At 37.6% G+C, this 27,818-nt stretch overlaps 2 protein-coding genes across 5 annotated transcripts; both read left to right on the plus strand.

Moving 5' to 3' along the window:
- The first annotated feature begins 22 nt into the window (after positions 1-22).
- LOC114524145 lies at positions 23-12,314 on the plus strand. Of its 3 annotated transcripts, XM_028545265.1 has the most exons (15): positions 23-651; positions 1,184-1,495; positions 1,991-2,137; positions 2,438-2,692; positions 3,161-3,424; positions 3,578-3,745; positions 4,149-4,295; positions 4,640-4,805; positions 5,444-5,619; positions 5,710-6,021; positions 6,265-6,855; positions 10,307-10,638; positions 11,029-11,180; positions 11,443-11,682; positions 12,010-12,314. In XM_028545265.1, exons 1-11 carry the CDS (start codon positions 243-245, stop codon positions 6,642-6,644), a joined length of 2,736 nt encoding a protein of 911 aa, XP_028401066.1. In that variant the 5' UTR covers positions 23-242; the 3' UTR covers positions 6,645-6,855; positions 10,307-10,638; positions 11,029-11,180; positions 11,443-11,682; positions 12,010-12,314. The 3 variants fall into 3 exon arrangements, with proteins under 3 accessions (XP_028401066.1, XP_028401068.1, XP_028401067.1); XM_028545267.1 differs by lacking the exons at positions 10,307-10,638; positions 11,029-11,180; positions 11,443-11,682; positions 12,010-12,314 and adding exons at positions 7,461-7,575; positions 8,034-8,105; XM_028545266.1 differs by lacking the exons at positions 10,307-10,638; positions 11,029-11,180; positions 11,443-11,682; positions 12,010-12,314 and adding an exon at positions 7,461-7,815.
- Positions 12,315-13,817: 1,503 nt separating this feature from the next.
- On the plus strand, positions 13,818-27,078 carry LOC114524204 (nuclear envelope integral membrane protein 1-like). Of its 2 annotated transcripts, XM_028545339.1 has the most exons (10): positions 13,818-13,963; positions 21,412-21,468; positions 21,553-21,727; positions 22,545-22,705; positions 22,871-22,955; positions 23,649-23,742; positions 23,950-24,082; positions 24,748-24,961; positions 25,060-25,233; positions 25,651-27,078. In XM_028545339.1, the coding sequence occupies exons 1-10, from the start codon at positions 13,891-13,893 to the stop codon at positions 25,823-25,825; spliced, it is 1,341 nt and encodes a 446-aa protein (XP_028401140.1). In that variant the 5' UTR covers positions 13,818-13,890; the 3' UTR covers positions 25,826-27,078. The 2 variants fall into 2 exon arrangements, with proteins under 2 accessions (XP_028401140.1, XP_028401142.1); XM_028545341.1 differs by lacking the exon at positions 21,412-21,468 and having other exon boundaries at positions 25,651-27,077.
- The last annotated feature ends 740 nt before the right edge of the window (positions 27,079-27,818 follow it).

Genomic DNA, 27,818 nt, shown 5'->3' on the forward strand with positions numbered 1-27,818 from the left:
AATGTGCTCGTGACCTCCTTATAGCTCGTATATTAAAACCCGAACGTTTGAAATTTTTAATTCAACTTTGTTATGCCGAAAACGAAGAGAGTGTAATAAAAGCTTGCACTGTTATAGAAAGTCTTACAAAGAACCCCAAGTGTAGGGCGAGGTTTGTCTATTTTGGAGGACTAGAAGCATTATCCCATGCAACCTACCGCTCGTGGGCACGAAAAAATAAAGGAGACATCAGCGATAATTATATGAAAATTCAACACCTTTGTTGTGTGGCAATTTTTGACTTGATATCTATGGTAGATAATGATGCTCCTAAAATTAGGCTACTGGACAAAAATCCATCGTTTTTGCCCACAATCCTAGCTATAATGAAAGAGACAAACAACAGGGAGATCGAGAAGTTGGGTTTGTTTATAATCCATCAAATTGCAGTGTGTGAACACACCAGAGATGAGTTAAGCAAACACTGGGTCATTATCGAGGTTGTTTCCAAGGTTGTTGTTAAGAGGCAAGGTGAGCCTGTGAAGATGAGGCTTGCATTCCAGGTACTTGTCACATTGGCAAATATTTTGATCGCAAACGAAGAGCAAAAGGTTTTGAATGAGATTAGAAGTTATGGAGTTATAATGCCAACAATTGGTTGTCTTAAGTCGGGTATGTACAGCAGAACCATTTTCTTTCATGTCAAGAGATTGGGTATTGGCTTCTAATTAGGAACTAATTATTTTTTTGATTTCCTAAACAAATAAACCATGCTAGATTACATACCTATAGGTAGTTAAATATAAAAATATATATTTATATATATTAGAAGTTGAAGAGTTTTAATTTTGAGTGGAATTTATTTACCCTCACCTGTTCCTGGCATTACCATGATATACACTTTGATTTTATATATATATATATATATATATATATATATATATATATATATATATACACCCGTTTGCAAAAACGTTGGCCGCAGATAGATATATAGATAGATACCCGAAATCTAATTAGAATTGCATATGTTGTGCCGATATGATTGAAATCCCATGCAAATGTATTCATACCCAATTCTAATTAGACTTCGAGTATCTATCTATCTATCTATCTGCGGCCAACGTTTTTGCAAATGGGTGTATATATATATATATATATGCAGACAGCCAATAGTTAATTTTTAGCATCCCTATTTTTTCAGATGATCATGAGCTTATTTATTGGGCAGTTGGTCTTCTGCATGAATTTGTTGCCCTTGATGTTGGCTTACCTGATATCTGTGCCGTCCCAATACTATTAAGGTCTTTGAGCAGTGTTCTCGTCTCGAGTGAGGCCAGCATTCAGAGATTGGTTCTTCGGATATTGCGTTTCCTGTCTGAAAGTTCGGACGATTTTAGAGAGAAAATTATACGTCATAAGCAGCTTCTTGCACGTCTTCCAATATGCCTGGCTTCGGGCGACCGTGACGTCACCTCTTGGTCATTATATCTTATTCATGATATTGCTAAGTCAGGTAAGGTTGAGTTCTGCCTTATTATTTCATTTTCAATCTGATTTTACAAGAGTGACTTGGAGATGTCTGCATAAAAGAATTTAGTCCTGTATAGTCTTACCTCTCACGTACCGTTACTTCATCTTATATTCTTATAATATCATCTTAATAACACTACCTTAACTAATGCGTACGCCCAGAACTGGGGAGAAAATAGGTAGACTTTGGGGAGTCTTTCTGCATAGATTCGCACATATACGAATCAGGTTCTGTTGATGGTCGAGTGAGGTGTTTTTCGTTCTGTCAGCCGTTTTCGGTACACTACAACGCCAGTTATTGCAAACGCTATTACATGTAGTTATATATGGATTTCGAAAGAAGATTTATAGAAAAGAAGCTACCAAGTCTACCAATGTGATTGCGATTTTTAGCTGTAGTAATTTATTTTGCCATACCCTGGATCAAGTTAATGGCGGAAAAATGAATCTCATTTCCCTTCTTATAAATTATATTTAGGCGTGGAAGCCATCGAGTTGTTATATGAGCACTCGAAGGGGTTAGTCGAAGCATTGGTGGAAATGTGTGGCAGGAACGTATTCAACCAAGAAGCTAACACTATGTGTCGTTACATCGCCGAAACATTGGGATTTTTCTGCTCTATTGGTAAGTGGTATTACGAATGATACAGCTACGTACTCACAATAATGGGTTATAATATAAATATGCGATCTGATCGGTTGAGATACCCGTGGATCCCCACATGGTACAGTAAGGTTGGCCTGGGAAGAACACTACCTTTGTTGCAACAGCTCTTGAACAGTTTATCTACAGTATAGTGGTCGCAATTACCTTAAAACTCTGCCCTTTTTGTAAATTCTAAGGTCCTGTCAATATCAGAAATGCGACATTTAATGCCTAAATTTTGCTTTTTCAACCAACCGCGTTAAAATCATTTGCCGATAGAGACAATCCAGTGCCAAGTGGTCAAAGCAGGTGCTCTGAAAGCTGTCCTGCAGTTATCCATGATGGCTGATATCGATATGAAACTCTGGGCAACATCGCTGCTTCTCAATCTATCAATGTCTGCCGATGTACCGAAAGAAGAAATAATTAAAAGTGGCGGTGTCAAAGTACTTATCGATCTGGCCCTCAGTGAAACTGATGAGCCGCAGATTGCAACTCAGGCTGCAAAGACTTTGGTTATGCTGGGCTTTTTAGGTATGGAATAAAGAAGAACACATTCTTGTTTTCTGTATTATAACACAATCCGGAATTTGTTTCCATCAATGGTTGTGTGTATGTAAATTGAATTGCATGTGCACAGGCACTCACTTTTGACAGCAGGATTCCGAAACACTTGTTGGGAGGAGTGATTTCAAATTGTAACCTTGCACCCATTTGGGAAATGTTCTAAAAAATGAACATCTAGAACATCCCAGTCTTTTTTCCTTCGAAAAGAAAATCTGATAGAAACTTCACATGTGCATGGTCTACAGAACCTGACAGATATTTATTGTATAACGATAAAGTTGAAATATTTCGATGTATGCAGATCTCGTGACAAGCTCCTACCAGCGATTTTCTAAGCGCGTTCTGCAAATTCACGCATACGTGAATTTAGCCCGTGAGACTTTAGAGGGCAAATACTATTTGATTAATCATTGTCTGTATATTTTCGTATTGCAGACAGTCCTTTAAACGTCGATCTGAAGTCTTCGAGTAGCGCGTCATGTAGCGTGGCAGTGGATGGCATTGAACACTGTCGCAATGATCTGGGTATCAATGTGGTAGTGCTTGATCCAGTTACTTTGAATGTCGAGGAGACAGAGTCGTTCGATACTGGGCATTTTCCAGACGCGTCCATTAAGTTGGCAGAGTATATCCACTCGTTACCTTTGTTGTCGATAGTGTTTATTGTCGTTCGGGGAGAAGGGAATTTCTTTTTGTCAAGTAAGCTTAATAATTCGTTAATTCGTCAATGTGGTTTGCATTACTTAACTACTCTGCATTCTTTCTGTACTGCTCATCTGTGCGTCATGTCCGATTTATCTAAATTCTTCATGATACTGTATAGCTACAAGAATAATATTTGTGCATTTTTAGATGAAGCAAAAGCTGCCTTAGACAGCGTTGGTATTCCTGAATATGAATTCGAGACGGGGGAGCTGTGGGTGTTCTCCGGTCAGAAGCGCTATGGTATGGAATGTTTCAGAGAACCACAGTTTAGACATGGATACGATAGCGTTGATCTAAAAGTCTGTATTCCCAGAGGTACTGGTATATGTATGCTAGAAATTTATATACTCCCATATAATTATGTATTTGCGTATTCGACGACAGTTTAATACCGGATAAAGCTGTATTCGCAGTCTGGATGAGTAAATTTGAGAGTACTCTTGTGTCCAACTGGACGCATGCGCAGTTAGACTGTTAGAGAGCATACTTTTAATTTCTTTCGCACGATAAGGACGCATTTTAATATGCAAATGAAAGAAGACTTATATGTTTTTAACTTCTGCGAATACAGCATTGCGGAAAACTGGCAAATGAAATGCATTAGTTTTTCTCATTGTCTCACCCTCTCATGCACCAATGGTAATTCACAAAACTACGAGTGGTTGCATTAGAAATTTCTAGTTCTAATACTGGCCTCACATCTTTTATCTATATATAGGTAGCTTCGTGAATGACCAAGTGAATGCTCTAATAATGGAACCTTTGATCGATATATTAATGAGCACTCCACCTGAAAGTGGCATCAGCAAAGTCTCTGAGCTGACATTATCAACAATATTCGCCAGGCACGACAGTCATCGAGTTGGTATGTATATTTCAACAATGGCATGTATTGTCACTATTGTGTGCGGTTTTGCATCGTAATTTTTGCGTCGTAATTTTTTTTCTCCATAAAACATTTCTATGGTGCATATTATATAATCTCATTATAAACATTAAGTCACCTTATGACAAGGTCCATAATAATGAAGTGATTATTGCAAAAATCTTATCTCATCTTATAGGAGCGAATGATCAATTTAGCTGCTTGAATTTCCTTCATTCGTTTACTATTGAAGCGTGTATTTATCGGATAAATATAGATCTTAAAATCCTCAAGCTTACTGTAATCATGAATATTGCTCTTTAACATTGATTGCTTTCTGGTAGTTTTGCTAGAGAGAGAAGGATTTCTTCCATATATGGCTCAAATTATTTGGAACATGGCTTCACGGTCGTTGGATGATTTACGCTCAAATACGATGTTAGTTGCGCATTGCCTTGGCGCGATGAGGACAGTGGCGGGTTTGATTATATCCGATACGGCACCAGAAAGGTACAGTTCATTTTAATATAATGTATTGTGACAAAATATACTGTAGTCTATACCGCACTGTTCAGCCTGACAACGCAAATTACGCCTACAAGAGTCGCCTGATCAGCTGAGTATCCCTTAAGGCCCGTTTACACTTCCCATTTTTGCTGCAATTTTGTGTGCGATTTTCTCCCTTGGACATATGTGAACGAGTAATTAGTTTCGAATGCTCTGATGAGCCCTTATTTGAAGATCAGTGACTAATTCACTCGTTCACATCTATCAAAAGAAGAAAATCAAAAATTGGAAGTGTAAACGAGCCTTTAGCCAAACACCACTGTCTGTCCTGCCAAAAAATATAAAGAGAAAATTTAAAGTCCACGATTGTCTAAAAGCTATGTGTGAAATCGTCATGTCCAACGAGTGATGTCATAACGTACTGTAGGATACGACTTTTTTCATTGACATTATGACGTCATAACGATGATTATCAATTCCAGCCTATGGCTTTGGTTAATAACGACAAACATCAGTTTGATAATTCTTCATATCATGTTCAACCCGATTCAACAATTGTTTTGTAAGACAGTTGTGGTTCTTGGGCATAAAAAGATTTATGATGTCCGTTGTTTCTATTCCAAACGTCACGTCACATATAGATGTGCTAGGCATGGTGTCTTGAAAGAGGTTTTGCGTCTTCTGTTCTTCATCAATGATACTTCGTTGGACGTCCAAAATGAAAAGACAGAAACTCGGAAAAGCGCGAGGAACAGCGAGCTGTCGTTTCTCAGAAATCCCATACCTGGTGTGGAAGAAAAGACTCCGTTTTCATCAGGTACGACTCTTTCTTTAGTGTTTCAGAAACAAAGTGAGAAATTCTGAGGTTGTATTTTTATACACGTCACATGTTAATATATACTTGTAGTGACGGACAGTCCAGCGACGCCCACACCCATGCAAGGTTTGGAAGAAATTTCACATGACGAAACGAAGTGCAATTATGAAGATTTGGAAGAATCTTTTGCCAGCCTTACACAATTGGCTGTTACCATACTGTTTCACAGCAGCAAGAGGCTTCAATTAGCTGACGACTCTATCTTCATCTCATTGTCTGTAAATGTTCTCTGGTGTACATTACTCACATGTAAAGACGAATTGAAAAGAGCTATATCAATTCCCATTGAGAACATCATCACGAGTCATGCAAATAGAAGAAAGTCGTTCATTGTACACCCAGGTACAGGGTATGCATATAATAAGATGATAAACTCGTCAGTTAGGGTTTCTCCCCAGGTGTCATTGTATTTGCCTGCCTGGAATTTCTGCAATTATCTGAAGTGAGATAAATATCGCTAAACAATTGTTCAAAAGCCTCATAACTCAGCTTTAGAGGTGAGTCCGCATTATCCATGCAAATACTTGTATGATGATAGTGTTGCAGTATTATGCAAGGCTATTAGATTTTTTGTCTTTGATGTAGAGCGACCGTCTGTATGTCTTAATGGTAAAGAGAAAACACAGGCGCTGATATTGAGTTCCGACAAAACAGAGGTCATCAACTTTCACTGGACGTTCGAAAGCGTCCATGCAAATGCTGCAGTTGGTAGACGCAAGTACACATCGGGATCACCTAAACCTGCTGGATGGTATTATGAAGTACAATTGATGACTCAAGGGATCATGCAAATAGGTAAGTGGTTGGTCAGTGAAATTATATTTGATGTTTTAAAAGGCGAGTCAGTTAGTGTTTTCATTCAAATAGCGGAATTAAAAAAAAATGATGAAGTTTGTCAATGCAAAAGTTTTTCATTCAAAAATCGCTTTAAAAACCCGGTTAATGAACTGGAGCATGCGCAATAAATTTTCTGACTGCTCATATCGTTGGTATTTTACAAATGTCTGTTGCTGATATTTTTTCTGAGAAGAAGTTATGGCTTTGGTAGTGGAAGCACTGGTATTAGAATCATTTGGAAATTGGAATAATAACAATCATTCGTCCTGTTATTATCGTCCTGTTATAACCAATCATTAACAATGCTTTTGTGCTGAGTTGATTCTCACCACAATACTGGTAAGTCGCTGAATTGTTTATCAAGTTATCAACCAATCATCCATGTAGATGTATTAGGTAATATTTGTAGGGAAAGACACATACCAATCATAAATGTGGTGTTCGCAAGGATGATTAGAGATAATCTACACAAAGAATACATGCAGTATGGTTTATAGAACAGCCAAATTTGTTTGGAATAGAAAGAATACAAGCTAGTCAGGATGGGGGCCCTGATGTTTTTCAGTTATGTTAAATTATTTTCCAATCCATAAGGCACCGGTTGAAAAGTCTCTTTGCATTTGTTTATCCTTCTCCACTGAAAACACACCCTGAAGGCAAGCCCTTTGTATGTGCACAAGGTTTGTTATGGACATTGTGTATTAATAAAAGTTATATTTTCATTCACTATATATAATAAACATATACCGGTATGCCAATACTACTGTAAAATATAAATCACAAGCACAAAGCCCAATATCAGACATAGTTATCAAAATTCATACGATAGTACCTTATCATATAACACCATCCATTAGGGGAAAACCATATGTCCATTGTGATGTTTATATATATAATGATGCAAATAACACTTATATAAATCCTTAAAAATGTCACATTTGTAGGGGACAATTTTCCAGTTGTCATCCATTTGGTTGAGCACTCAAGACACATGCACCCACTGGAGAATCAGATAAAATCATATGAATGTGATATTTGGAGAAGACAATTCTCAAAATTGTGTGTATTTAATATGTACAAAAGTACACATACTGGTGCATATGAATGTGAAGTGTGCAAGAAACGATTTTTAAGACTATCAACTTTAGTAAAACACAAGAGATGTCACCCTGAACTCTCCAAATCAAGATATATATTACCAAAACCATTAACTCCATTGATGAAAGAAACAGCTTTTTCAGAACCAAAACATGTTTATGTACCGATAGAAAGTAAAGTTAGACTGTATGAATGTGATATTTGTAAGAGAAGGTTTCCACCTCAGCTGCCTATGGTGGTACACTATAAAAAGTACCAGTGCAATGTTTGCAATAAAGCATTTTCAAATTTAAGCGACTATGCAGGACATAAAAAGAGTCACCCATTCATTAAACGTATTAGGAAGATCTTACCAAAACCATTAAATGGATCTGAAAAGTCGATGAGACCACCTGAACAAGCCAACTTTTTCTCAACAGATCATGGTGAAAGTACGCCAGACCCATTGGACAATAGACAATCCTTGACCCAAATAGATAATGCTCTTGCTAAAATGAGGTACTACCAAAACAAAGCCCTGTGCCCCAAAACATAACACCAAAACCTGTTGAACAGTCCATAAATGGCAACTCAACAGTTCTGATATCAAATAATGCGGTGGATAATGACAAGACCAATCATTGTGATGTTTACCTGGCAAAATTTTCTGACCTTCCTGCTTCGAATAAAAAGTACACCCCATCTTGTTTGAATGCGATGTGTGCGAAAAAAGCTTTTTGTTCTCGAGAAGTTTAGAAGTTCATAAACTAGAACATGTTGCTGAGCCTAAATATGAGTGTGATGTGTGCAAGAAGACATTTACGACGTCAACAACTTTGCAGAAACATAGACGTGCCGAATTATGGATGTAATATTTGCACATCTAAATTTCCGAATATAGAAAGTCATAAATTTCACTTGATGCGTTATCATAGAGACGAAGCAATATGCAAAACTTGTGGAAAGGAACTGTCAGGATCGCAAATTTTGCAAGAAAAGGTTGGGTCGGTGATGGGGTGAGGTGCTATTAAAGTTTGCCCATCCAATACTGGACAAAAATGGTAACGTTGTGTCCTATCAGTGTAGTTTCTGCCAGGAAATAGAAACGAGCGATGATACATGGAGTGTCTGTTCTCTCTGTGGATGTTGTTGTGGTAATTTCAAAGAACTTCAGGATCACATGTGTCTCCACAAGAATGATGTTGAAAAAGAAGAAGTTGGATAACTTAAGAATAAGAAACTTGTTTAGCAAAAAAGTCTTATTCGTAGTCAAATCTCTTGTTTACGTTGACGTTTTTCTTTTGAGAAAAGTCGTCCTACAGTGGGAAGTAAAAACTTAGCTAGCACATGCAATTTTCCTCTATGACTTAATGTATATTTATCATATATCTCAGACTAGCATGATCTCGCACCTTTCGACGAAATAAATTCCTCTGGCTCTGCTTGCAATAATGTATGTACCTGACTAAATAAAAGATTTGTTTTTAAAGGAGGTGATCAACCTCTCTCTAAACGGTCGTTAACCGGTTTGTTTAACAACCTCGCAAGCCAGGCTCTTTTACCTACGCTCCACGGCCCACGCTGCGGCAAAGACCCTGGTCAAGGCTGGTCACGTGATTCTTTTGTTACGCTTCTCCCGTGTGGGGATGGGTGGGACACAAGTAGCGCATAGATCACATTAGTTAAAACAGCGTGTTTCTAAGGACTGAATATTGAGCGCTGTTGTACCGCAAAGCGAAATAACCTGTGTCGTTATTGTTATTTGACCTCTAAATTTGCTCATCAACGCCCAAATTTAGAAGATAGCGCAGGCCTTCGAGTGTCTGTATTGAATATCAACTGAACTTGTGACGATACTAAAACCGATTCTATCGACGATGATACAGTCTACACATAGCACTTGAATCTAAATTCGGTTTATTGCTCTTTTTAGTTTTTTGCTGCGCCACACTAGCTGTATTTATTTAGTTTATTCAACTTTATTGCGTGAACCGCTATTTTTGGTTGCGTTAGTACAAAGTCATCTGGATTGTGACAAGTGCTAAAAATAGCAGAAATGGTATATCGACTTTGCCACTCCTCCCATGGATATGAACTAAGCGCTAATTAAAAACCTCCCATATTTTGGGAGGTCACATGACCAGCCTTGACCAGGGTCTTTGCCGCAGCGTGGGCCGTGGAGCGTAGGTAAAAGAGCCTGGCTTGCGAGGTTGTTTGTTTAAAACTCAGCTTTTTGTGTACTGTCAATTTTCACGTATAACTAATTAATGGCCTGATAGATGACTTATTAACACTTACATGATTATGGCCCTTAAACATTGAGCTAGTCAAAAAGGTTCGAATAACTAATATTTTAGAACTCAATCTAGTCCCTGAAATTTTCAAGCGACCGTTTCTTATGTCGCCTTTATGTTCCCTGTAAGGTTTAGCGCAAGATCAGCCTAACTTTCCACCCTGTTCCTGGTTAAGTCACGTTAATTTTGCAGCTTGGCCTGTTGGTAACACCGATGAGCATCATCACAAATTCAAATATTAAATTCACCTGAGTCATGATCACGTGCCTAATATCGTCGAGTTTTCGAAATCGATAAAAGAACAAAAATTCCCCCTGTAAAAAATACCCTCTTTGTCTTCGGGCCTGTCTCTAAGGGGATCATTATTTTACTGAATTCGTATTAATCACTCCAATCGTTTGTATTGTAACGAATCCTAGGCTGGCCGAACGAGTAAGTGCGAATACAGTCCGGAGAAAGGCAATGGTGTTGGTGACGATTTACATTCCTATGCATTTGACGGTGCTCGGCTCAAAGTTTGGAACGGTCCAGGGTGTCGAATGGCAAACAATGATTATGGTGAAATGTGGGCAGCAAGCGACATCGTAAGCTGTTTATTATCATGGGGCGGTGACATAGAGTTTTGGTTGAATGGCGTGAGTCTTGGCGTAGCCTTCGAAAATGTCAATACCGAACTGGATTTCTACCCTGCTGTTTCTCTGGCGATGGACCAGCATTGTTCCTTCAACTTTGGGGGTGATCAACCATTTAGGTACTCATGCATTTCATACAGAACCTTTGTGCAATCTTCATGTTGACTTCGAGTTTCTTGCATTCTTGTGTTTCGAGTGAGCTCCCTACCCCTCATTTTAAGTATTTTTTGAATTGAAAGGAATTCCTTCCTCTCGCCAACAGCATCAACTCGGAGGTCATTTTCAGCGCACCCCAATTTCTGAACGAGGAGATGGTCCATTTGGGGGAAGGACATTCTCCATTTAGGGAACCCCCCCGGGGAGCCCCCCCCCCCGGGGAACCCCCCCCATCCCCCTCCATTATAGCTCATTTGATATATGGGGGGAAATCACGATTTTTTAGGGCAATTTCTCCACCCCTCTCGCGCAAAATGCCCCTGAAACCCTCCAATTGATTTCGATATTCATAGATACTCCATGCCAGAAGGATATATTGCTGTCAACGACGTGTTTGAAAAGAAAGCATCCCTTAAACGGCCTCGTTCGAAGTCGTATACAAAGGGAAGTTTTGAAAGCATCGCTGAAGAAGACGAGGAATGCGTTGAAGATGTAAAGAATCTTCGTAAGTTTTTACTCTGCTGTATGTATTATAATATATTCTTCGCTTAATCTACGATGAGAGTCAAATTATTTCAGGCCAGCTATAACCGTTGTACTATTGTGTAACACAAGTTGCTTTTCCCGAGATCAGCAAATTCCGTATATTCTTAGTCAAGCCATGATGTAGATTTTGCATGGGAAGAAAGAACGTATCAACTCGTGCTGTTAACGTGACGTATTGTTGTTCACGGCGGTTTTCAACCTCATTTAATCCCTTTTTGTAGAAATTGCTCGCCTACAGCGGTGCTGTAGTAGTGAGCCGTCTCTACATGGTCATGAGAACAGTAGCTCCTGTCCAAACGAGGCGACGAGAAGGTTATCAACATCCACGAACTACAATTCTGAGCGTCCTTCAACGCCTCTAACTCCTATGTCGTGGGCTTCTTCAACGCCGTCCACACCATTCACACCCATCACACCGTTATCACCATTTTGGTCGCCGGCGTCATCACGTAACACTCCAGGTAAATTAATTATATCCCAAGTGTTCGTCTTTCTTTCGAACAGATCTTTAGACTGCGTAATCTACCCTGCAAGAGGAATTTTAAAAACGCAATGGTGATAGTGGTATGAGCTTTCGCGGAAGGAAGACTTCATTTTTTATCAGAAAGCCTTACCTTGCCGGCACAAAAATTCGTTGAAAGGTATAGCCAAACCTCACTCAGTAAAATTGATGCGACTTTTCAAACATTTTAACATTGCTATCCCGATGGATTTAAATTAAATTCATAGTATAGTGATAGATGGCGAATTGTAAAAATTACAAAAGTACTGAATATCTTTTTGTTTAGATCTATTTTCTGGCATTCCTTGCGTGTATTTCGAAACTGAAGTTAGGGAATGCGGCCGTCGAGCCTGGAATGTTGGTTACTACTGCCAGAAGTCGGGCGAGCATTGTTCATGCGAGTTCCACGACGGCCAAACGATGTCCTTTCCCTTATGGCTAGGCAAGAACGCCGATGTCGTGCGAGCACCGTCAGTAATTGGCTGCGGCTTACTGTGGCCCGATGGAGTGTTTCTTACTTTAGACGGAGTGTACAATAACACCGTGTATCCGTTTAATGAGGTTGGCTTCGAAGAGGGAGAGTGTCTGCCTTACATACCCATTCTAATGTCAAGGTAAACTACGGACAAGAGGAGTTCCTTATGGAAAGAGCAAACACTCATGGACAACGTGTTGCCTCTGCGCAGTTACTGCATTCCTTTTCACGTAATTTGTTGGAAAAAATGTGAAGCACATTTTTCTTTTTACCTGCAGAAACTGTTTCCTGCAAATTTATTTCTTTGTTCAAAAATTAAAGAAAAGACACTTTGCAGGAAATTGCAGGCTAGTGTACATGTACTGTAAGAAAGTTTAATAAAAGTTTTGTTTTTTAAAGATGTATGTAGATCGTTTAAGTTGTGACCAGCCCCCATACATATAGTAAATTATATTGGCATTGTAAACTAAAATAAGCTATTTTTTTTATTCCCCACTGAAAAAATGGTAGTATGAAGGAAAATTATAAGAAATGCCTGCAACTCACCCCTGTGGCACTACCCTAAAATTTAGGCATTCAAAATTTCAACCCTATCTTTGGGTGAAAGGTGTAATTTTTTAAAACATTTCACGAAATATCCAAATACAAAATGTTGTCATTTTTTAGCTTCTTGTGCAATCCTCCAATTTAAGGCCACATGCAAGCAGTTGTCAAAGAAAATGCTTTTTGGTTACAAGAGATAGCTGTGGTGGAGTGTTAACTGGTTCCAACTTATTGGCCTCAATGAACATACATCCCGATGTTCATGAACATACATCCCGATGTTCATGAACATACATCCCTATGTTCATGAACATACATCCCTGTGTTCATGATAATTCAAGAGACAAAATTATAATGCCAATAATCACCATACCAATATTTAAAGATCTCAAAACAAAGATATATATTTGGAAAATCATGTGGTAACTTCAGTCAACATTCAAACAAGTTAATAATGCCCCAGCTTTTCACTATATTATAACTTCAAATGTACTGGTTGTTCAGTCTTCCAGCCCATTTTCTCCAACAAACAGGTATCATAGAATCCCTGAAGCTTTCTGCAGTAACCAAATTCTTGATTGTTTTGATCCAGGCATGTCCAATACTTGGCGAATTCGTCGTTACAGTTCGCTTTCACAGTTTTAAAAAATCCTAAAGCACAGCTTGTCACTTTTCGCCCCTCCTCTAAACATTTTCTTGGGTCCCGGGTATCGTATCTGCATGCCATAAACTTTTTAAAATCCTCTTCGCACTGCTTGCCGAGATGGTGTGCTCCGGCCATGAGAACTGCGGACGTTACGTCCAACTCTTCCACGTTCAGTTCTTCGTCAGGTACACTTTCTGTCTGCTTGCTCATTTTGCTCAGAAACTCTGATCTAAAACCACATACAACTCGGGAATACAGGCAAATATCAGAAAGAAAAAACTTGAAAACAAATAATGGCGAAAACGTGAAACGTCGTTGTGTTAGCCCAGCGGCTGAGCAAGAAATGCTAGAAATAGCCCGTGAAACATCCGGTTTGCGGTAATCACTCGACACAAATTCATGTACTTAATGTACTTAAGGTCAAACCGACTCGAACTCAAACGAGCGACAGGAGGAAAACTGGAGGATTTCCAACTAGACAAATTCTATATTCTCATAGAAGGATGATTTTGATTGTAATATTTTTCCTTCTGTCTATTCCAAAACTTCCCGTTGCCTTGTCATCGGCTGGAGAGTGTAAGTATACTAAAATATGTGTATTATGAACTGAATTGTTTATATATTAAATTGCGTTTTATACATTTGTGGAAATATTTGCTCGAGTAATTTATATGCAGCCAGGAAATTGAAACAGCATTCACTCTTGCACTATGTTCAAAATCAAAGAGAATTTAAATTAACACTATAAAAAAAATATACGCAGTAATACGCTAAATATTCGATAAATATATAAATAAATATATATATTCCACTTTGCAAATTTTTGAACCTGGCACAAATTTCCCTGTAATTGGCTGAAAAAACACTGTGTGACACAACTAAATGAAATTAAGATTATATTATGTATTTGGTAATTGCTATTGGTACACCCTCTCCCAGCTGCCTTACTTCCTTTACCCTTGCTGGAGGACACCTGATTCTAATTACATGTTATTATAAACAAAGGTTTAGGGTTGAGTAAGGGTGAACAGCGGCGTACGAGAGATGATAATTGGGGGAGGGGGCACATATTCATATATTCATGTTGTGCAAGATTAATTTCTTTTCAAATCCATTGTCTTTACAGGTCTGTTAACATGAATATATGAATATGAGGGTGAAATTATTCATTTTGAAAGGAATTATAATTAATTACATAATTAATATATATAGCAAGACTTCTGTTTCCAGTAGAGAGCGAAAAAGGTTTTGCGATAGTTTGCTAAACAAAGAGAGTATATTAAAGGGTTATGTAAATAACAATTTGGGGGCTATGTATGGTTGCATAACTTATATAACACGACATCATATGAATGATTGCATCCCCTGTATCAGAAGCGAGACTTTTTCCTGTAGAGAGCAAAAAAGGTTTTGCAATAGTTTGCTAAAGAAGAGAGTATATTAAAAGGTTCATTGCAAAGGTACAATTAAAAAATGGGTGTAATAATCGTTGACTGTAACTTTCTTCTTTCTTCAAAATCCTGCACGCAATTAAGAAAGGAACAGTGCCGATCACAGCAATAAACGCCAGGAGAAGTATTTTATTTAAGAACTTCTTCTCCCTCAACGCACGAACTTGTCTCGAGGCATGTAATTATTATGCGAGGCTAGTTTTCGCGCTTGCTTCCGAGAGAGGTCAGGACATACAGCGAACCTGTGACGAACATTCATTATCATGCACTCCCGTATGAAGATATTTTGAAATAGGTTTCTGATTTGTGAAACATACCAGTGGATCTATAAGTTCATTAAGATAATGATGTTTGAATGGAAAAGCAACCATCAGGAACTTGTCTGTGGCTGTTAATTGAGACGATCGATGCCATAGATACACACATACACAATGTAGAACACCAAATAATGAAGAAGCTCTAGTGTACTTTTGATATTTCGAATATTGCTACGCTCGAGGAATATAATCAGGTCGGAGGCGCCGAGATTAGTAACGAAGTACGTCGCAGAATTTCTGGATCTTTTAGAAAGCCGATCAAAAGTAGCAAATGGAAAATGATACCGCAGAAGCATATGATATATCTCAGTAAGTCCCTGAAATTGAAGTCAAAATTCATCTTGCATGAGTCAGCATGACTTCTAATTTCGAAGTGTCAACCTTCTGATGCGCAGTGAAAATGCTGCAATTATAGCCTGCTGCTCGCAGACTGATTAATGTCTTCCTGCAAGAATAATTACTTTACTTTCTGTTTGAACAAGTTGTAAGTTTATTTTTATTCGCTGAATGAAATTGAAAATGGTATTCGACGAATTAACGAACGAAAAATGAACGTTTTAATGCCAAGAATATATCACATTATCATTTTAACATTAGTAGCTAAAAATTTTAAGGTGTCGAATATTATACGGCCATATTTTAATATGTCCATAATTGTATGTGTACTTCATATGTTATTAATCAAGATAAAGTTTATTAAACGTATGAAGCTATGTTTATTAGATTTTAATTTAGAACTTAAAATGGCTAAAAATACATAGTGAATATCAAAAACGGCGTTTTTTTAGTCACCCTTTCTACCAAAAAAATATTGGACTATCTCGTACCCATAGCTTGCCGCGCCAGCAACTCGAACCCGCGAAAGAGCGCGAAAATAAACTAAACAAAATGGCTCACGATCACAGCACCGATTTGCTCGTCCCGATGAAAACGTCATGTACACGATAAACTTCGTTTACCCGCTTTATACGTACGTTTCTGATGTCTTTAAATGTGTAATCAAAACAATTACTGCATGAGTTCGCCTTTTGCTTGATATCAAAAATTATTCAGACCTCGGTCAATGTTAACTGCCTCAGCTTCGCTTTGCCTTTGGTAATCAAAATTACGTGTATTTTGCGCTATATGATATTGAGCATGCACTCTCTGATATTTTGTGGACCAAACTACACTATATTTACTGATAATATATATGTATAAGTTGATACATGATAGGTTATATCTGATATCAGAAGACATGCAATCCTCCGTGTTAACTCTTGCTGGTCGTTTCACCCAGCAGGCCCTTCGCTATATTAAGACATGCTTAATATGATGGTTGTTGTTACATCGATGATCTCAGCGTCTCCGGTACAGTGCACGAAATGCCTTACGATAGTTAGATAAACGCAGTAAATATATCAGAGGATTTACGGCAAAAGTGCAGTAGAATAATACCTGTAAAAAATTATGAAATATTTCAATGACGGGTTCTAATCCCGTCTTGTAATTTCTCCTCCTGAGAACACTGTGCATGACCAAGTAAGGCGCTATACCAATAACTGTAATGCACGCCACCAAAGCAATGGTGTTCAGGAACCGTCTCTCTCTTGACGTTCGAGCTGCTTGTGTACGATTCGACCCGGCATCCGGGTTGTAGGACTCTAAATTTCTCGCTTGGATTCGCAACGAGCGAGTTGTCATTACGTACAGAAAACCTGTCAAGAGCGAAAATACTACTCCAGCATAAAGTTCCAAGGAACTTGCACCAAATGAAACAATTGGTTGTGAAAAAAAATCATTTATTTTGGCGCTCAAAGGTACAATCCAACACAGTAGCACCCAAAGGCCTATTTTTTTGCCGTTCGTGAAGAATTTGTGTTTAAATGGACAAGCGACGATTAGATATCGATCTAATGCGATCGCAAAAATTGTCACAGTCGACACAGGTATGACTGTATGCCAAATGACAAAAAAATCCGATGTACCTGCAGTTTGAATAATAGTCCACAGAAACATGTTAAGAAGGTCGGAGCACGCCAGGTTTGCCACAAGATATGTTGCTGAGTTTCTAAAGCACTTCAAAGGATCTTTGATAAAAGCAATCAAGAGTAGTGCATTTGAAACGCTGCCGAATGAACAGATAAAATACAGAGGCAGCAGTGTCAAATCGAAATCGAAATCGAAGGTCATTTCCCCCTTTTTTGTTTATTTTTGTGAAGTTATATAATACCGTGAGGCGAGTAAGGAAACTTCGCTGTACGACTGTTTAATTCAGTTTCAGGTTTTCTACACGTACGAATGGTCGAACGAATAACATTGACATATATAAGATAGAATTTTGCATACAACATGTGGCTCAATATACCTTAATTAATGTGTTTACAATTTGTTTGACAAGAATTTTAACATTTTGAAGAAAAATGTAATTTGTGATATTGTGAAATTAATATTTTGCTGGCGTGGAACAATAAATAGTCGGCGATGCATGGCGAGGTATGATAGTATAAAGGTGGCACCGTGGCAGTTGGCAATATATTATTCAATCTACGGTCAGTCAGCAACATCGAACGAGCAACATATATTTTCAGTTATATATTTAATGACTGGATTTATTTAGTGACATATTGTAAATGTAAACCACCTTAAAACCTTGAAGGTTTAATACAGCAACGCACTGGTTGGGGGTACACGTTTCCTAAATTCTTTTCCGGCTTGCTGTTTATTATAAAGACAATTAAGATTGCAGATATATGAATTATGAATTGTTATATCGATAAATTGCATGCGGTCCAAGCAACAGCAGTGCCTGGCTGGCCGACTAACCAATATTGCATATTGGTCTGAGATATTTATTGAGTAATGAAGTCAAAATAACGTATTTTGGTTGTTTAAACGCTACATGCGCGCGTTCACTTTAGAGTGTAGTATTGTGATATTCTAGTTACATATACATATTTCTGGCCACATGATTTTATCTCATTTGTTTTGCGCACACCGGGCACATTCGTCCGCGAGGTGACTGAACTTTGCGACACCCTATATTTTTACATTTGTAACCAAATATTATACAAATAATGAATGTTTATGAGTGCAATGGTAAAAATATTTTCACGAGGTGAAAGATGGAATGTTCCATTCAAAGAGGCCATAGCCGAGTTGAATGGAACATTCCATCTTTCACCAAGTGAAAATATTTTTACCATTGCACGAATGAAAACATTCATTATTTGTTTTATATAATACCAAAATAGACTGTCTCGTTTCAAAAATATAATTTAATAAAAAACAAACTGTGTGAGAAGCATTTTGATGGATGGTATTTACTGAAAGCATTAAGAGTGCAATAGAACAAAATGTATGGTACAATTGCACTCTGGAGAGTGCTATGGAACGCTTTCCATTGCACTCTTGGGAAATGGGACTTTCTATTCAATATCACATGATCGTCATCAACCAATTAAACGCTCTAAATTTAATGGGGCATTATATAAAATTAACTAAGAACCATCATATACACACTAATCTCAGGGCTCTGGCAACCGCCGTACGGGGAGTGTACATGATGATCAAGTTCACCTGTCGAACATGTTCATAACTTGATATTGCACTATGATATTACTTGATATGTTATCAATCCAAATAAAGTTTTTCGAACGTATGCAGTGATGTTTATTAAATTTAAAATCCCATGCACCTGCAAAAATGCACTTGCAATGGTCGCTTCACAAGGTTCGATGAATTGATTCGCCATTTAATCATTTTAAGTTATACCGTAAGTTTTAATATTACTGCATGCATGCGTTTATTAAACTTTTTTGGATACTTAATATATCGAGTAAACGTTTAGTTTTAAGCATATTGAAATATATAGTCACGTAATTAGAATCTCTAAAATTTTGACTGACGAAATAATAAACGTTGAAAAGACTGCATCATGAAATCTTCTGCATTATTTATCCAGTTTTCAATAATTTGTCGAACTTAATACATCTATAACAACATGCATATATGTGACATATACAACATATTTGATTACCAAAATTCGTCCATTACGACAGTCTGTTTCATCCGTATTTCTAAGCTATATGATATTGAGCCTTATTTTGTATTTCGTGGACAAAACCACACCATCATTAGCCAGCCACTACTAACAATATATATGTATATAGGTTGATACATGATAGGTTAGGTAATATCAGAGGCCATCCATCCTTGTTAACTTTGGCTGAGTGGTACTTTCAGCCAGGCCCATCGCTATACTATATAAGATATGCTTATGACGATTGTTTCCTATATCGACTTATCTCAGCGTCTCCAGTAGAGTGCAAGAAATGCTTTACGATAGTTAGATAAACGCAGCAAATATATCAGAGGATTTACGGCGAAAGTGCAGTAGAATAATGCGTGTACAAAAGTATACAATATTTCAATGACTGTTTCTGATCCCGTCTTGTAATTTCTCTCCATTAGAACACTTTGCATGATCAAGAAAGGCGCTATACCAATAACTGTAATGCACGCCACCAAAGCAACGGTGTTCATGAATCTCCTCTCTCTTGACACCCTAGCCGCTTGTGTACGGTTTGACCCGGCATCCGTGTTGTACGACTCTAAATTTTTCGCTTGGGTTCGCAACGAGCGAGTTGTCATTACGTACAGAAATCCTATCAACAACGTTAGTGTCAATCCAGCATAAAGATCCGCGGTATTCTTTGCAAATGAAACCATTGGTTGTGAAAGAAAATAATTTACATAGGAGCTCAAAGGTACAATCCAACAGATTAGCAGCCAAATGCCTATTTTTTTGCCGTTCGTGAAGAATTTATGTTTGAATGGAAAAGCGACCATCAGATATCTATCTAATGCGATCGCAAGAATTGTTGCAATCGATACAGGCACGACTGAACGCCAAATGACAGAAAAGATCCAATGTAACTGCAGTTCGAGTAGTAGTCCAGAGAAACATATTAAAAGGTCGGAGCATGCCAGGTTAGCGACAAGATATGTTGCCGAGTTTCTGAAGCACTTCAAAGGATCTTTGATAAAAGCAATCAGGAGTAGTACATTTGAAATGCTGCCGAATGAACAGATGAGGTACAGAAACAGCAGTGTCAAGTCGAAATCGGAAGTCATTTTTCCCCCGTTTACTGTGTATTTTAGCAAGATAATCAATGATTATACAACAACGTGAAGCGAGTTTGGGATTCTCATTGCACGACTGCTTAATTCAGTTCTTTCAGGTCTTCTACATGTACGATTGATTGTTTTTAATTCTCGAACGTAAGATTGACATGCAGAAAATGGAATTTTCCTTAATCACAATATGTAGTCCAATTAATAAACTTTAATTAATATGTTACAAATGTGTGACACGAACGTTTAAATTTGCAGAAGAAAATTTTGCTTTGAAACCGAAATTATATATGGAAGTCGACATTGTGACCGTATGTATACATGCATTTGCCAATATTATGGAACCTTTAGAGATCCAAAATTTAGCTGGTATAATGGCGATTAATCTGTATATTTTAATGAATGAATGATGCACTGTCATGATGTATAAATATAGTATAATTACTGCTCATAAGACATTTTATTGTTCCGGGGCCGGTTATTCAAGCCGCGTTTGGTTTAAACATCGGTTGAGTTTGAAACGGAAAGCAAAATTATCTATTTATTGACCAACTGAGCTGAAATATTTTCAATTAGAGTGTCCTAAAATATGCATTTCAGCACAATTATAATTAAGCCGATTATAATATGATCACTTCTGATTAGTATTGTCCATGGCTTGTATTTTGTGCGTAGCCGCTGCGCATGCGTCACTATGCTATATAACCGAAATTTGTCCGATTTCTTGTCACGAATTAAAGGGCAATGACGTATCATAACATTTACAGATTTATAACTCACTTTCGCCGCAGAACATCCGTCCTGCACTAGCGTTGCTCAATAGACACTTCCCAAATATCCTTGTGTGCACACAAAATAATAATAGCTTGGAAACGAGGCGGGCAAAAATGTAATCTATTGTTTGTGGAATGGTTTTTATTGCCGGAGAACAGGGAAATGTCTATTCACAGAATATATCATTTGCTAATAAGTTCAGAAAAAGACGTCGAGAGCCAAATGGCGAACGTGAATATTTCGAAAGAATAACCAAGGCGGATTTAGTCCAGCTTGAGGGGATAATTGTTTTAGTATGACGACAATCTTACACTAACTACCAAAATGTTGTAAAGATTCCTCGCTTCTTTCTTGCATTTATGTTCAGTATGTTCTTCAAAATTTCTTGACAACACGACCCGACAGCATTTGAAAAAACCCGTTGGTCAGTATACTACGACGTCGCTTGAACAATCAATGCAAGGCTACGTTGATCCCTTTATAATTCACGGTTCTAATTGTCGTTTAGGTCTCAATATTTTCTTTTTTTCACATCCTTGGGAGTCGTTCCAGTTCAATAGTTCTTCCAAGCCTCTGTGCATCAACGGCCACAAACATAACTCTATTTGGGCAATTTGGGCGGACGTAGAAATAGATATACAGACTGAACCTGAGGATTCGGTGAATGTCGTTTCGGGGAAAAGGTAGTATTCGCCCCTGCATTAATTAATCGAAAGGAGTTACACCCCGTACCAGGGCTGTCGCTAGAAGCTTAATTGGGGAGGGGGGTGCATATTCATTTATTTGTCCTATACCCGACTGATTTCTTTTGTTAACTATCATTGTTTCCACGGTTGTAGAAACATAAATATAATTATGAATATGCACCCCCCAATTAAGCCTTTAGCGACGGCCCTGTCCTGTACAGCCCAGGGTCGCATGCCGTGCTCCGCCCTCCCGCGCGTTCCTTCAGTTCAACACCTTAGACCGGTTGTTTAAAAGCCGGTTAGCTTCACCCTGGGTTAAAGCAAATCTTTACATCGATTTTTTTAATCGCCTGTTTACAAAGTTGAATATCTTTTTCCATAAATATTTTCTGGACAAAAGCCATATTTTGTAAAGGTTTTGAAACGAACAGCGGTTCAGAGGCACTTAAACCAAAACAGTGGATTAAATTTAACCCTGGGTTAATTAGCGCTATCCCAGCTTTGAACAACTGGCCCCTTATCTCTAAAGGCTCGTACCAATTAAGCCGCTTTTTTGGGAAACGACATAAAGACTATAAAAGTTGCATTTAGCTACTATATTGAGTTGCAACGTTCGCGCTTTCATTCCCCATCGATCTGTAAAAGGTAGCTGAATGCAACCTTTACAACCTTCATGGTGTTTTCCAAAAAATCGCCTGTGTATGGAGCTGTTATTTCTATGTGTTTGTTACGATATTTATTTAAAATTATAATGTAGTTCCCTAAAAGCGGGCTCAGGTGCGAGGCTGACCTCTTTTCAATTCGTGTTTTCTAGTTGTAAAGAAGTCAGGGAAAAATTTGTGAGTAGAGCCAATACTTGGTTTCCCATGAACTGGCCGTCATTTGGTAAAACTGGAGGCAGTGTTGTTCTGTCAGTACCTCCCTATGGTAGGAATTGTTATGCAATCTCCACAGAAGGGTATTGGGAAGCCAAAGGTATGCATAATATTCGGCATAACCATGTATATATCATTCTAAAAGAAAACGACGTTGCAATTTTTTATATTTTGCGACCCAAGCATACTACTGGATGAATTGTGTTGTTTCTTCCCTCCAGCAAAGAACAGATTTTTCATCCATGATTGCGTTCTTCATTTTTAGTTACTTCTCATAAAATAAGGATCCAGTATCCTGTCGCGTTGATTTTCGGAATAATTTTGTTCCACAAAGCTGATTTAGTTGCAAGGTATATAGTTTTTGCAATATTATTTTACCACCTTACTGGATGCTGATTGGTTGAGAGGAAGATTATACTAAAGTGCAGTTAATGATTTTTTACCGCAGTTAATGATTTTCCAAAAATAAACAAAATGGCGGAAAATTGTTGCGTAAAATAGGGACAACCGTGAGTGTTAGCGCAATGTTACAAAATGTTTAATGCTTTTTCCACTGCCTGGTCCGTGCTCTCAAGACGCATGTCTGATGTTCGTCCAAACAAAAGTGTTTGAGTCATAATATAATGTTACATGCATTATAGCGTATATACGATGCGACTATACGCATTTTTTTTAAATATGCTATTTCGCTTTGAAGCTAACGTATATATACTCGAAAGGTACGAAAGTTGGACGATTCGAGACCGGGAAGCAAACGAAGTCCAAGCATGCTGGGCACGCCATTTATTCAATTGAACTTACACTTTGCTCGCGTCGGTTTTTAAATAGTCTGGGAAAGTTTTAATATTCTCTATGCACCTCGTCTAACTTGGCGGAAGTTAGGATTTATACCGCTGATATAAAAATATTTTTCAATCCGTGTTTAGTAAAATGTTGCACGTTCGAAGAACTACAGAATTATCATTAATTTTCATCTCTTCATCTCGTAGCTTATAGTATGGCAAATAGATAATACATACACTATTTCTCACGTATTTTTGTAGGAGCGTTTTGTTTTATTACACGGCTGGCGTGTCAATGGGAATGATTATGGCCGTTTTCCTTCTTTTGTTTGTCATTTCAAAGTTTATGCCACAGGTTTGCTAAAGTATGAGTGGGATTAACATGGCCTACGTATAGTTCGTTCCCTATTTATGGGTATACAACAGATATTACTCAGGCACTGGGGGTGCCCCATGTGCTTTTGATGCTAAATTTTTGCATTATTAAATTTTTCCTCGTGATTTAAGTATACATACTGATTACTGTAGTTCTTAAATGTATTCCTCAAATTTTTTTTGCCAGAGAGGCATTGGTTATGTTTTCATGTTTTGTGGTTCCAGCATCGTTCTATATTTCTTTCGTTTCGTAACGGAACTTATCATTAGTGGAAAATTTGCAGACATGAAGATATTTTATGCTTATTTTATATCAGCAGGTAAAGATACAGAAGACATTTGCGCGATTTTGTTAGGTCTACACAGTTGTATAACATGCTTTGAGCTTAGAGTTTACTTCATCATGTTTGACAAACCAGGAACGCAAAAATAAATCCTACAAGAACCATAGCCATTTGACAATAAAAATGCCTTTACATACGGAAACCCTCCTTCTGTTAAATTTGTTCAGTTACAAGAGACTATTCTGGAGGTTATCACCTATAATCACCAAGTTAATGCCTGCCTATGATTATCCTGACTTCTCAGGACTCGAAGTTGTCACTTCTTCGATTTCATTTGTCCCAGGCAACAAATCTTTGAGTACAACCTCTATTTATGCTATGCAGATAAGCGTGTGCAAATTAGTTGTCGTTGATCTCTGGCTACGAGATTTGGCTTATCCAAATGGAAATTTCCCTGAGCCGGAATAGTGAAAAATCTTGCGTGTTTATATCACCTCGACCTAATGAAAAAAATGCTATGTTTTTACAGATTGCAACCCTCAAGGCTTGCATGAATCTATACTTTTGAAAAAGTAAACATCAATTGCATGACTGCTGTCTTCATACAAACAATTTTATATGATTGCATGTTCGGATTCTAAAACTGAGCTATATATGCCCATTTATGAAATATTAACTTTCATACCTTTTTTTTAACATAGCTCTAGTTAGTTTTCTCTATTGTTACTATCGTGGTCCAATTGAGAGCGCCCGTGGCTTGGACATCATGAAGTGGTCTTTGCAATCCGTGGCTTTGTTCATTGTTTACTACAGCATACGATGCGAGGAAATTTCTTTGACTTTCGTTTTAATACTGATCACCACGAGATGGATTTCATTTCTAGGTGCTCGTCATTATGTTCTAACTAGAGGCTGGTAGGTTCAAAATCACAGTATGATATAGTATTCGTTTTAGGTCATTCTTTCTGAGAAAAACGCACCTATTTCACAATCCATGTAAATTTCCATTTCAGGGTTCCATATCGCCTTCAAGCGTATTTTCGAAGGCCACGGTTAATTACTATGGAAGAATACGAAAAAGAAGGAATCGAAGAGACTGCTAAAGCCTTAAAGGCGTTAAGAGAGTATTGTGAGAGTCCTGAATGCAATACATGGAAGACTGTTTCCAGATTAAAAAATCCGAAAAGGTATTCACGATAAAACTTCAGTTTTTTTACCCTAGGACAATTCTAGTATTTACTGTCATGATATAAAACCTTAAATTAATTATATATGGACCATTATACGCCTCATAGATTATCCCCTTGGCCTCCTGCACATACGATTCCTGTTCTGACAGGTTATATATTTACGAGATTTTTTTATTCATTCCCACACATGAGCTAAAGTCTGTATAATGTGCACCATAAATGTTATCAAGGTCAATTTTATTGCAACACCTGGTATATTTGCTCTCATACACTTTGTGTGTGCACCTGAATTGGACTTTAAGTTTCCAAACAATGCAATTTATTTTTTACAGCTTATATACTATATATCGATTTAGCTGCGCTAAATATATTCGTCTCCAGTATATGCCTCTAGTTCTAGCGCTCCATTTCCAGGTTCGCATCGTTTATGTACGATGGAGACGATGTTACTCCTGAAGAACGACAGGAATATGACGAGCTCTCATTCGACGGCTATGCGCCTTTCTTAACAAGCGATGAGGATAGTGTAGATGAGTTGACATTATTAGAACAAATGTATCCCGTCGACGGCGAAATCTGCAAGCAATAGCTGCGTAAACGGTTCCGTTCATACACTACGACGTTCTTCATGCAGAAAGAATGGCAATCCTCAGATGGCTCGATCGCCTCACGTCGTCTTTGCTGTAGTATGTGCTATCAGCCTAAATCTATTTTTGCAATTTAGGTATATGTAATTTTTTTAATTTTGTTTTTTGATAGCATTCAGAAAAGGATTATATTTTATATTTAAAGTGGAACAAATGTTGCACTCCTGTAAAAATGTTGATACGAATTTTTGTGACTATACGAAGCTTTGCATCTTGTTTAAAATTTAATATATTATAGCTAGTTTATCACTTTATTAAACTCTGCGAAAATAAAAAGTGAAGTATTGACTATTCACAGTATTGTGATAGTTTGATATTAAGTGCTAAGAATCTGTACTTTAAAAACTAAAAGCCATCACTCAAGCAGAACGTTTTTGTATTGCATTGTACCCTGCATTGCCATTGTATATTGTATTGTATTGTTTTCAAACGCAAACTAGACCCTAGTCTAGCAAATTCCACACGAGGGCTAGCGGATAACATTCGAAAAAGATTCCTCGTGGTATGGTTTATAGATGATCCAGTTTAAGACCATATTAGGGATATACCTTTGCGAGGTGAGGTACACTCAAAATAGAAAAACAAAATAGCGTGACCGCAATGTTTGCAACAGCAGAGCCAAAAAACGGCGACTGAGTCAGGCGGGACACAGACCAAGCTCGAATTAAAGCACAGCTGTGCCCTTTCATCGCTATTTTTTTAATTATTCATCTTATATGGAAGCCATTTCGCTGCCTACACGAGAATTTACTCATTGCTGGCGAAAAAGCCGACGACAAATAAACGCTGCCTAAAAGCAAGATACCGCAAGATTACAGATTGCTATCATTAAAAAAATCCTGATTAACAGAATACGCGCTATAATAGTATAGCTTGATTAATAAATCGCAGGTTGTCTAAACTTTATAAGTACATGCAGCCTTTAATTACATCTTAATCCATATGGCATATAGGCTATAGCTATGACGAACATCGTTAGAAATTTGTGCTAAAATGACTAAAATTTGGCATCGTTATCCATCAACGGGTTTTGAGGACAATAGTTTTGGTTGCATTTATTACATTCATATGCATTGCACAAAACGTAATTCTGATGCTTATATTCTTAAAATACAAGGAATGCGCATTGATAGGACGCTAGCCTTAGATGCATTTAGTCAGGTTGCTATAACTTTCGTTGTTCGCAAGAATTGAATTCGTCTTCTGCAATATCATATATATTCATTTATTATTTAATTTATACATACATATATTATTAATAAAAACGATCATTAATAAAGTTTGTTTGTTTACTTTTCCACTATATATGAAAAAAAAATTAAGTATATTAAGACACACGAAAATATTGCCAAGGGCTGTATAAGGTTTAATTAAATGCATTTCATCAGGTTGGTATAACTTTCGTCGTTCGCAAGAAATGAATTCGTCTTCTGCAATAATATATATGCATTTTCGATACATCATCAGGTTGGTATAACTTTCGTCGTTCGCAAGAAATGAATTCGTCTTCTGCAATAATATATATGCATTTTCGATACAGAGATATGCCTATGTACATCATTGGCCTATATGGAGTCGTTTCTCACGTACTACTTTTGATCGCATTTATCAAAGATCCACTAAAGTGCTTCAAGAATTCTGCGACGTATCTCGTCGCCAACCTAGCTGTTTCCGACCTACTGATATCCCTATGTGAACCATATAAGTATTGGATCGCGCATTGGACAATTCTGATGACAATGGAAATACAATTATCTGTTTCCTTGATGACAATCATTTCGATCGCAGCAGATCGGTGCTTGCTGGTCACCTACCCTTTCAAACATCATTACATGATGAGGGGCAGGAAAATTATTATATTGTTAGCATTCATATGGGTATCTTCTTCTATCTACTCTATCAGAAAATATGTTTCTTCTGAAACTCGGAATGTCT

Source organism: Dendronephthya gigantea, unplaced genomic scaffold (genome assembly GCF_004324835.1).
Source record: "Dendronephthya gigantea isolate DGI-Jeju-01 unplaced genomic scaffold, DenGig_1.0 000030F, whole genome shotgun sequence".
Taxonomy (NCBI): Eukaryota; Metazoa; Cnidaria; class Anthozoa; order Malacalcyonacea; family Nephtheidae; genus Dendronephthya; species Dendronephthya gigantea.

Excerpts from the sequence above, each read along its gene's own strand:
- LOC114524145 (XM_028545265.1), top strand. The coding sequence starts at position 243 with ATGAAAATTCAACACCTTTGTTGTGTGGCAATTTTTGACTTGATATCT. Across the intron at positions 652-1,183 it reads AATTGGTTGTCTTAAGTCGG|ATGATCATGAGCTTATTTAT; the intron begins GTATGTACAGCA and ends CTATTTTTTCAG. Across the intron at positions 2,693-3,160 it reads GGTTATGCTGGGCTTTTTAG|ACAGTCCTTTAAACGTCGAT; the intron begins GTATGGAATAAA and ends TTCGTATTGCAG.
- LOC114524204 (XM_028545339.1), top strand. The coding sequence starts at position 13,891 with ATGATTTTGATTGTAATATTTTTCCTTCTGTCTATTCCAAAACTTCCC. Across the intron at positions 23,743-23,949 it reads TTTCAAAGTTTATGCCACAG|AGAGGCATTGGTTATGTTTT; the intron begins GTTTGCTAAAGT and ends TTTTTTTGCCAG. Across the intron at positions 24,083-24,747 it reads TGCTTATTTTATATCAGCAG|CTCTAGTTAGTTTTCTCTAT; the intron begins GTAAAGATACAG and ends TTTTTAACATAG.